At 40.5% G+C, this 11,746-nt stretch overlaps 1 protein-coding gene across 1 annotated transcript in view; it reads left to right on the forward strand.

Moving 5' to 3' along the window:
• Positions 1–11,746, forward strand: part of PLD2 (phospholipase D2) — a 43,070-nt gene that overhangs the window by 12,763 nt on the left and 18,561 nt on the right. Inside the window, 8 exon segments of the mRNA XM_072398847.1 lie at positions 1,340–1,460; positions 5,652–5,782; positions 5,873–6,024; positions 6,151–6,247; positions 7,161–7,226; positions 8,409–8,467; positions 8,690–8,782; positions 11,348–11,500. Of these exon segments, the coding sequence (XP_072254948.1) occupies positions 1,352–1,460; positions 5,652–5,782; positions 5,873–6,024; positions 6,151–6,247; positions 7,161–7,226; positions 8,409–8,467; positions 8,690–8,782; positions 11,348–11,500 (860 nt within the window). The 5' untranslated portion in view covers positions 1,340–1,351.

Raw genomic sequence — 11,746 nt, forward strand, 5'->3', positions numbered from 1 at the left:
ATATATATATATATATATATATATATATATAAATATTTATTGAACCTTTTTTTATTAAAATTGTATAATGATACATTGTATAACTTGCTCCATCAGTGTATGCATTGTCATATAGTTTGTGGTTCATTTTGAAGTTGAGCTTTGTAGTTCATATAGGTAGCTAATAATCTTAATAAAGCCCAACTAAACCCAAAATTAACCAAGGCAAATTCCTAATGCAATCACTTTAATTTGGGTAAATTACATGGGGTCATACATAATTACATTATGGGATCAAATCCACTGGTGAAAAAGTTATAAATACACCCTGAACATTACAAATTCAACCCCTACCCCCTCTATTGTCATCTGTGATTGGCTGCAGCTTTGCCCCCATCCACACAACCAGGACCTCTCCTTCCTTCAAGCTTCTTGTTTTAATTTTTGGAACGTAAATTTTAACTACAAAGATAAACAACACTGACAAAGTATATAGTGTGAGGTATTAGCTTTAAATGCACTCACTGCAGAGATATATTTCCACTCTGTCCCCTTTTTATTGATCAAAACGGCAACAAAAAAAGGAAAAATCCAAGGTTTTTCCTCGCAGGTGATCGGTGTCATCCACAGAATGGCGACAAAAAGCAACATTTGGCCTGCTGGTTTTGTCTTTCTAGGTTCCACAGATCTCAACTTTTGGGAGACCTCCTGGGCTCTCCCCACAGACCAGCCACACACAACCTGAGCCACCAGGCTGCAAGTCTTCCTTGTTTCAAAGACCTGCTTCCTTTAATTAATATTGGCCAGGTGCTCCAGGGTCATCCTCATTTTCTGGCCTGGTAAAGTAATGGAGTGCCTGGCCCACCTATTCCTTTCAGGACACTCCGGGCTTTACCCCAAATAAAGAGCTGCAAATCTACAGCACAACCCTTATTTACAGCCTTATCCAGGCCCAATATCCTCTTTTCAGGAAAAATTTAGATACATAATGCCAAATGTCCCCTGAATTTTGCATCCTTTTTTTTGTAATACTACAATAGATAGAACTATTCTTGAACTTCAGCATAGGCTAGCTCAGCCTTTTTACCCCTGAGGAAGCCTTAAAGTAAGTTTCAGATTTTTGGGAACCCTTAATAAATACCCTAAAAGCACCATTATAGTGATGCAGCTGGGTATACCAAGTTTTGTTGGTTCCATAAAATGGGAGGTCAGCCTGTCACAGTTTGAGGAACCCCCTAGCAACCATTGGAGGCACCCTCGGGTTTGATAGAACCCTGGTTGAGAATGGCTGAGCTAGATGTTTATTGTACATTGTGTTGTATATTTTTTAATACATTATCTATATTCCTTCCCATTGTAGGTGTTGGCCATCATGCAGTCCCCAGACACACCGGACGGATGTTTCCTCCCCGAACATCTCGACACAGCTGCCCTGGACATTGAACTAGATGAACTAGACTCATTTCGGGATGATGAGGATGGTGAGACCTGAGCAAAAATATTTAATTGAAAATCCCATCGGGGATACCAGGCACCCTATTTAAATTATTTGGTGCCTAGTGGCATTTGCTGGCAATTTTGACAGCCATTTATCCAACAAACCACAAAACATAGGTGTTAAAAAAGTGTTCCTATTCAAATCTATTGAAAAAGTTATCAGTAGAACCCATCATAAAAATTCTACAAGGATTGAGATAAAATTGCACCACAACACCTACAAAATTCCTACAAAAAATCCATTTCAATTGTTCTAAATTGTTTCAATTACTAGAAGAGAGCTGGTACTAAGCCATTTTCTCAACAGCTTCAAAAGCATCCATGTCAACCAGCGTTTAGAGCAGTATTTCTTAACTAGGTTTTCTCCAGAGGTTGCTAGGGGCTCCTTGAGCAATAAGCAGTTTGTGACTCTCAGTTCAGTTACCATTGACACCAATTATATTTTTGGCTATCTGTAAGGGTGGCAGCCTTCCCACTGGCCAGCAATTTAGGCATTCTTCCCAATAACCAGTGTACTGAGAGCTGTGGATTTAGTAATTGTAGCAGGAGTTCCTTGAAGACCTGAAAGTTATTTCCAAGAGTTGTTTGAGAATCAAAGCTTTAGAGCTGAAAGAGAGATCCCTGAATGTATTTCCCAGCCCTCCATCTAATACCCATGTTGAACGTAAAGCCTAACCCTCACATGCAGTTCCTGCTGCAATAGTCACTTCCTTGTATGCATTGTCCAAGCAGTACTTTGTTACCACCAGATTTCCTCACTCTTCTTGGTCAAATTACCCCCACTGTCAGAAAACTGAAGATGTACTGTGACTGTAGGGCATCATGAGGGGGATGGCATCCCCACAGCACCCAAATGCCACATTGTAATAATACAGATTAGGTTGATAACAGCCTAAATTATCCAAAATGTTCTTAAGGTTGAATTATGTCTAGTGCCAAGAGGATGTAGTGTCAGTCCAGGGTGTCATAGACCCGCTACCTAGGGTGCTGCATTACCACAGTACCCTGAAGCCACAGTGTAATAATACAGATAGAAAGGAATCAGACTACATTTATCCCTCATAAATGTTCGGTAATAGCCAAAATTGCTGTTGAGTAAAGTTACATCCGGTGTCAGAAGTTTATATTGCAGTCCAGAATATCATGGACCTGCCCCCGAGGGGTGTCATTACAACTATGTTCTGCATTCACAGTGAGAGCAGCTTGCTCCTGCTGAGAAGGTACAGGGCCACGTACTGCTGAGCAGGATCTGAAGTAGAAGAGGACCTTGTCTGGCTTGTGACTGGTCCTAAGACATCTAAAAAAGATAAGTGTGGGCAGGTTTAGACCTTCCTCAGGACCTACTCAGCTCCTCAAGGGTGGTACCTTGCCAGCTGATTGGTCACCCACTTTGAAGCACTGGCTCCTAAATAACCAACGTTGGCACACTGGTGTTACTGGCTGTGGGTGATACTCTACAACTTATTGCTACCCTAGTTATTCTCCATGAGGCTGCCTTGTAGAGAAGCTACATGTAGTTTTTCTCCCGAGGCATCGGGAGAATGCACCACAACCTCCGGGCCCATTTTCCCACCTAATCCCTTGCTGTACCATCAGAGCTGCCAAAATGTATCTGATGCTTCTAGAGCACATGACCTACCATGATGAAGTGTCCAGCATAGAGCAGGCAATCCCTAGGAATTCCTGTGAGTGATGAGGTGATGACATCAATGCTGTGTAATCTCTGACACCATTGAAAGCAGAGCTCACGCAGGGTATGACTCCAGGCCAATGGAGGAGTTAGTGGGGAATGGTGACCATAAGTGGGGTAGGAGGTGAACTTTGATAACTTAACATGCTGCTAGAAAAAGTAAGTACATAACACAGAAACAATAAAATAGTAACTGATTAACATGAATCATTTTATTATGTTTATGGAGCGGTCTAAATTGTGGTTTCTTGTAAAACAAAAAGGAATTTAAAAAAATTGCCTAAGTCACCCATCCACATTCCAGGGTAGCAGGTCAATCATTACACAATATAGTCAAGGTCCTCAGGCTTCGACTTGGCAGGGATTCAGCTTTCTTAAGCTGTTGATCTTGTAAGAGGAGTGATTCATCAAGAGGTTATTTAGTGTCTTCAAAGGGAACTACTTTCTGTATTGAATAAGGAGGGGAGGGGGGGAGTATGTCAGGTTTTTTTTTGCTGTCCATGTGGTCACTAAGGTAGGAAACTACCCTGTGTAGACACCAAGGGCAGTAAAGAGCTGTCCATCCAAAACAGAAAAACCTAGATGTATACTATTATTATCAATACAATCTGTTAGTCATTAAAGCTGAGTATCATTTTTATGTAAGTATTGGATGATCCTAAAACTTTTTTGTCTGCCCCGAAAAAAAGATGGCATGGATTTCTGATCATTTAAATCATGTGACAAGCAAGTGTGCATCGGGTGGAGGGGGGGGGTCCAGTGTCAATTGAATAAAGACTTATCTAATACAAGTATGGCAGTACAAAGCAGAGTAAGATCATATGACCTAATGCCAGATTGAGGGCATCTGATACAAATTTTATTTAGCTTTAAAGAGACCAAGCTATGAGCACCATACAACAAACAAAATTAGTTTAATATTCCAAGAGCCATAGCATTTCAGGGGTCGCGCATGACTTCCTTCAGGGTTTAAAAGGAGTATTAAAAACCAGACTACAATAAGAATCTGGAGTTAATAAGGCCAAAATATATGGAACATAAAGAAACACCTGGCCTTTTGGAACAATGTGCTATGGAAATTTGAATCATGGAGTTATGTAACCACAGTAGTTGAAGGATACTGAAGACCTCATACCAACTGCGAAGCATGATGATGGAAATGTTATGGTTAGGAGTTTCTTTGCTACTTCATGGCATAGGCATCTTGCAGTCAACAGGTTAAGTGTGTTTGATGAGAGACCATAAATTTGAACAAGAAATAGCTCTTTCAGCTCTACACTGGTGAATCCACCAAAGAATGGCTGAAAAAGGATGGTTGTGGACTTGTAGCTTAATTTATATTATGAATCCAATTGAAATTGTTGGGGGATTTGAAATGGAAAATTTATGGAAGGAAACCCAAGCTCATATTGTAACCCCAAGGATTTTGCATGGAGGAGTGGTAAAAACTGTTCCCAAGTCATTGTCAGAAACTGGATAGGAGATTCATACAGAAATGCCAGCTTCTTTGGCTATGGGTGTACTTACTTCTTCCACAGCCCACCATTATATATAGTGATATTTTTGATGGATAAGGTATACATATTTGTATTTTTTTTGTAGGAACCACCTTGAAAATGAACATTTTACATTTCAAATATGTTAGAAAAATTAGGGTTAACTTATTAAAGATGTTTAGCTTGTTTACTCATGTATATATGAAACATTTATTTGGCTTTGTGAATGGGGTGTAAATTCACTGTGTAAAGGATACCTAATTAGGGATCAGCGAGAATGGCTCTGGCATTCTCACAAAAACTTCCTCGAAGTTCCGATGGGTTCGCGAAATTTCGCGAAACCATCGGAAATCACAATAGGAGGATTATCACGGCTGCATTCATAAATACAGCCGTGGGAATCCTCCTGTCAGTGAGTGATCCCCGGGCACTACAGGTCAGAATGAGGTCAAGCCCTCATTCTGACCTGTAGTGGCCAGGGATCTCTCACTGAGAAGAGGATTCCCACGGCTCCATTCATAAATGCAGCCGCGATACTCCTCTCAGAGTGAGTCATGGGGCTTCCGTTTATGAATGAACGCGGCCGTGGGAAAAATCAGAGGTTTTTTCCCACACTGCATTCATTCATGAGCAGCCAGCGAGACTCATACAGCTGACAGCTTCGCTTCCCTGATTGGTCTTGCAGGTCCCAAAAATTCGGTCTCGCCAGCCGAATTTACAAAGGCCATTTGATAAGCGAGAACGCCCCAATTCGCCGCAAAAAATTTGCTTGCTCATCCCTATACCTAATTACATTTAGGGATATTTTAAAAGAAAATGGTTTTTGCTTGCACCTGATTGGATGGCTGAAGTCGGCAGAGCTTCATCTCAATCACTAAGCTAAATGAATTATTCATTTGCTTTGCTTAGGGAACAGTCAATATTGCCAGTAGGGGAACTTTAGATCTGATTCTCTGTTCAGTATAATAATTTTCACACACATATTTCAGGTTCATCACACAGCCCTTTCCTTGCCATCTATGACCTAAAACCACTGAAACACCAAGACAACGTTTTCCTGAAAGGGGTTCCGGTGATGGCGCACATATCACAGACCGAACGATTTACCAGCGGATCAAAGGTGACAAACGCGGAGTTTGGTATAGGGAACCATGAGTCCGTCCTGTCTGTTTTTATATTTCAAAATAACAGTTTAAAATCTGTTTCTCAGGTCCGTACCAGCACTTTATACTCTGTACATCTGACACACGGTCCTTTCCAATGGATTATAAAAAAGAAATTCAAGCATTTCCAGGAACTTCACCGGGATCTGCTCAGACACAAACTTTTTGTTTCCCTCCTGCCCCTCAACCCTCTGTCACGGTGAGTTCAAACCATATATATGGTTTTATTGTAAAGGTCAGCTGGTGCATCAAATGTAAAATGCAATATTGAGACTTTAACATAAAATAATTTATTGTGGCCTTACATTTGCCTTTAATCCCCCAGATTCACTGTGGCACGTTCACGTGCTGAAACATCTGAGGCGATGCCTTCACTGCCTCATGCTTCTGGCGAGTCCTCCAGGCGAACATCAAGCAAACAGGTGTGTTTTCCTGGAAATTAATCTTCTAAATCCGTCTCCAAGGTATAGGCGGCATGTAATCCTTTAATAATGCGATGTAAATAGTATGACTGAGCAATGTTCCCACTTATAATAATATACAACAGACTTTCAGTATAATCATTGTTCGGTTGTCACTCTAGGTAACCGATAATTCATATTTCACGTTTTACATGTGCAAACTGAATACATATTCTGACCCACATTGCATACACAGTATTACTGGTCAGGTTATTAAAACACACATGTTCAATGAAAATACAAAAAGGAAAAACTCCTGTATAATATGACTTATATCCGAAGAGATGTGATGTCATATAATTGTAATGTTGAGTTAGTCACAGGAAAACTTTTAGCCTTCAATTATATATATTCAGGTGCTGAAGTTAATGTCACCATATAACTGAACTAAATCATAGAACGTCACCTTTACACCATCTCATGAAGAATTGAGTTCTCTATTCAAACATCAGAAGTGAGCTCATTACAAACCAATAGTTTGGGAGCATATGGAGGATCTCTCAGTACAAGGGGTCTTGAATGCATTTAACCTATAATGATTATGTACATCACAGATAACGCAATCAGCTTTTTACATCAACATGATGTAACCATAGCATGTTGGTGAACACACAACCAGAACGTGTCCCTTAGTCCAACTTGGGCCCTAAAGAGGACACATGGCACATAAACCATTCTACTACATAGACCAGGGCTTTATTCCCCAATGGGTCTTTGCCAAGTGATTCAGGTACGAGATTTCATTAAGTACTCCACTTGTCCTGCGCTAATTTCTGAGCCAAGCACAGGAATGGTCTGGAGATTGGTTTTCTCATTGCCCAATATTCCCTGAATTTTGTTGTTGTTTAATAAAGTCCCTGTTTGTGTTTTGTAGAAGTATCTGGCGGAATACCTCAACGTGCTGATTGCAAAATCTTTCTACCGGAACTATCATGCCATGGTGAGTCTCCTTTTTTTTAATAGCAGATACACCCTTACAATTTTTACAAAGAAATGCCTTTCACTATTTTTTTTCAGTTAGTAGGTATTTCTCGGGGCTTAGGTGAGTACAAGTATAGGGTGCCTATTATAAGCTCAACCACATATTTTGCCTAGAATTGCCAAAATCACAGATTTACCTGAACTCTTAGATTGTAAGCTCTTCGGTGCAGGGTCCTCTCCTCCTCCTGTCACTGTCTGTCATTTGCAACCCCTATTTATGTACATTGCTGCATAATATATTGGCACTATATAAATCTTGTTTGTTAAAATTAATAATTATAATAACACTGGTCGTACCAGCTGCGTATACTCATTATCCTTTAGCTCCATACAGTCATTGGGAGAAACTGTTATCAATGTGTGAGCTTCAGGTTACTTGTAAAGGCCTTTAAAGGCTGAGAATTCCTCTTTCCGCATGAGTGAGTGTTGGGTGTGTAAATGGCCATACAACATCACTCCCAATTGGGAGGAAAAATAGTGAATCTCCTACTGCTCCTCCATACCTAGAAGAATCCGCTATTCTTTTGCCTCCAGTGGCTGCACAGAATCGGGGAGAAGCAAAGCAAAGAATGTGTAGCTAATAGGACAATATTTTAGGAGGTCCATTGCTTCACCTAATTGGCAGTGACTATTTCCTTGTCTATGTAGAAAAGCAAGTAATTACTAGTTGCAGAAGCAGCCATGGATAGCGTAAATTGTGTTACGCATTGGAGCAATGTGATGGCCATAAAGCTTCTCAAACTCGTGCTAAACTGTTGCAATTTTGCAACACTGTTCCAATGTCAATTGGCGAACCATGGTTAAAGGAATGATACGCTTACAAAAACTGCAAAGCCTAAGTTGTCATATGCTGATGGCCTGAAGTCTTTATAAAAGATACCTGGTAGAAAATAGAAAATAGAAAGTGTGGAGTGACTTTTGGGATACCCTGTACAATGGACATGGCACAGATGCTGATTTTTCCATAAGCCTTAAAGACTCACATTGTTGCAAGACATATCTGGGTGCTGATTTCCCAGACTGGCCCATGTGTTTGTGATTATACTTTTTTTCTGAACTGTTTATTTTGTTGATTTTAGTCTCTGGCTGATGTGTATCAGTCTCCCATCCTTCTCAGACTATATGTGCTGCTTTTTTCCAGATGGAGTTTCTGGAGGTCAGTCAGCTGTCCTTCATTACAGACCTTGGACCTAAAGGACTGTGAGTAGAAAAATCAATTATGCTTAAAGAAAAACTATTACTTTATTTAGGTTCTTTAAGTGTGACACCAACCTAAAAATGTTTTATGCGGTTTTATATGGAGTGGGGAAGAATTAGAGAATCTTTCAAGTCTTTATAGTTCAGATCATTCATATACTGGAATGGATGCTGAGTTTCTCTTTGAATAAAATCTAACGCTGTGTTTATCTATTTCTCTTCCAGGGAAGGTTTCATACTGAAGAGATCAGGGGGACACAGAATTCAGGGTCTCAACTGTGGCGGTCGTCATCGGATCTGCTACCGCTGGTCAAAGAGGTGAAATTGGTCAATAGACTAAGAAGTTTAATTTTGGGCAACAAGGGAAACTAGTGTGTGAATTGTTCACTCACTCCACCCCTTCCATGCATAACAAAAGTTATGTATTATATAAGTTATAGAAACAGAAAACTGAACTTTGCACTTGCTTGCATGCTTCCTCCTCACCATATGAGCAGCCCCATATAGCAACTCCTCATGGGCGGTCATCTTTTTCTGCTCTGCCCATCACTATTACATATAAAAAAGAACTTGCAGTCCCACATGAGGACAGCGCAGATACACCTACATGCCAAGAGCATCAACTTCCAAAGGAGACAGAAATATCCCTCTACTTTTGAGAAATCCACCCTTCCTATCCAAGAGGAGTTCAGTTTTAAAGTAAACCTGACGGGTGTTGGGATACCCTATACATTTACAGGGGTACTTACAACAATGACTTTCACATGAATCTTCTAATAAATACATCTGTTGCTGCATCTCTCCCACCACCCCCAATTCTTCAATGAGAGTTAAAGGGAATCAAACATACATACAGCTTATAACCATACATGGTGAGAAGGGACGGTTTTAGGAAAGGCTTTATAGTGCACACTGAGGGGTCTGGAGAGACTTTTAGTTCCAATTTCCCTTTAATTCCTGTATTCTACCATTGGGTCCCCAACCCTACACCATAGAAGCCTTGGTTTTCACACACTGCACTGATGATGGCCAAAAAACCTGAAACGTGCATTAGGTGTGAAATGAACACTTCTGTAATATAAAGGCACATCTGCACTTTACCCCATCGGTTCTGGATATGCATCTGGCTGATGGGGAATGAAAGAATGATTTACATGGCTTTGCCCGCCATCTTGAAATGCTGGATAATCCCTTTATTTTGGCATATGTATTGGAATGTGAACAATGTTCCAAGTGTACTTTTACATAAAGAATGAATATCATTTCATTACATGTGTTTGTTAATTCCGTTAATTCAGTCAGTTTATCAAATACATTTGAGGTTTAGATTTGTTTTTTTTTTCTCACTGACCTGTTTGTGAGGATTCACTATTAAATTTTACAGCTGCAATTCATGTTCACGTTCTCATGGGTATAGGGAGAGGCTTTACTTCTGTGAGTCATAGGAAATTCTTTTCAAGTCGCGTTCACTGACTCACATATTTCTGCCACATACTGCAATTTTTTTTTTGCTGGCTGAATGATGACGTGCAAGTTGACCTCAGTGACAATTTGGGAAATGTAAATTAAATACATTTCAATTTTGAAAACGGGTCCGTAATGTTGGTGTTATTGAATAATTGAGTCAATGAGGTGATGGTAAAGCGGGGAAATTACACAATAATTACACCTACAATAGAGGGATACCAGTCTTGAATTGAAAGTGGGATACCGAAAGCCTGTACATGACCCAGAGCATTGGAGAGAAAAGGAGAGGTTGGGCTGCCAGGAGGAGCAAAAGTTGAAGTAAGAAAAAGAGCTCCTTACCAGTATCCTTGACAAGAACTAGTTCCGATTTAGGTTCACTAAATAGGCCTGATTGGATCACCCACCTCCACTGTTGAAGGTGTATCCTCTCCAGCCTTGGAGATAAATCTGGCCCATTCTGTCTGTAATCTGAGATTCTGTGGACACTTTGAGGGCAGCCATCATCCTTTCACTGAGTTCCCAGGATTGTTCATCGATTATGAGGGGCTCCCGCCATCCTTGCAGTTAGTTACCGGGTCTGTTCACCTGCTGGACCCATCAATAGAGGCTCCAACCACCCCTACTGGATTTTACATTTATTTTATATAATGGAGAATGTAACAGGAGAAGCTGTAATTTATAAGGTGGACAGGAACAGAACCAAAAATAATGATAGATCTCCCTGTGGAGATATCCAAGGCGTATAAGCCAGGGGTTGCCTTAGACAGCAGGCTCTACATAGCACTAACAGTTCATCTTTAGGTGGATTGATATCTAATTGAAACCTAACATCTAACCAATGTGTCTCTAGCAGTGCCAATTTACGTGTTAAAGGGAAGAAAAAAAAAGTGAGCAGTGTCCAGGTTTATTCAATAGTGAGAAGGGTTCCTGGTACCCAGCTAGACCTACATGTATCTTAAATAGGCCCAAAGTCCTGGAGAACCCTCATCCAACTGCACTATGGGCCTGATTTAATAAAGCTCTCCAAGCCTGGAGAAAGTACACTTTCATCAGTGAAGCTAGGTAATCTGGTCCAGGATTCAAAACAGTTGCATAGCATACCTAGCAAATATCAAATGAAGAAATCCGTTCCAGGTTTGCTGGATCACCCAACTTCACTGATAAAGTGTATCCTCTCAATCCTTGCAGGGCTTGATTAAATCAGGCCCAATGTGTCTACCCCTTCAGAATGAACTCCCATAATACAAGCCAGATAACATGGAACTGCCACCTAAACAATATCTCTAAACCCAACACTATTACTAATCATTAACACTAAAATTACCCCATGGAGTGCAGTTCTCTAAACCTTTTATTTCCAATGTGGAGAATGTTTGTATAACTATAATATGAACTGAATATTTTTTCTTTGTCTAGGTGGCTGGTGGTGAAGGACTCCTTTCTTCTCTACCTGAAACCGGATTCTGGGGAGATCTCCTGTGTGCTACTTTTTGACCCTGAATTCCAAACACATGTCGGTAAAAAACACACCGAGACCAAGTATGGCGTCAGGATAGAAAATTACTCCAGGTAAGAAAAGACCTAACTCTCCTAACTCTCTCCTAAATCTCCTCATCTGAAATGATTTAGAACTAGGAGACTGCTCCTTCCTCTATATCTTTACTCTCTTCAAATACTCTGCTTCTTCCTCTGTAACTCTCCTCTCCTGAAATACTCTGCCCTGCTGGAGGACTCTGCTCCTTACTCTATAACTCTCCTCTCCTGAAATACTTTGCTGGAGGACTCCTCTCCTTCCTCTATAACTCTCCTCTCCTG

Source organism: Pyxicephalus adspersus, chromosome 2 (genome assembly GCF_032062135.1).
Source record: "Pyxicephalus adspersus chromosome 2, UCB_Pads_2.0, whole genome shotgun sequence".
NCBI lineage: Eukaryota > Metazoa > Chordata > Amphibia > Anura > Pyxicephalidae > Pyxicephalus > Pyxicephalus adspersus.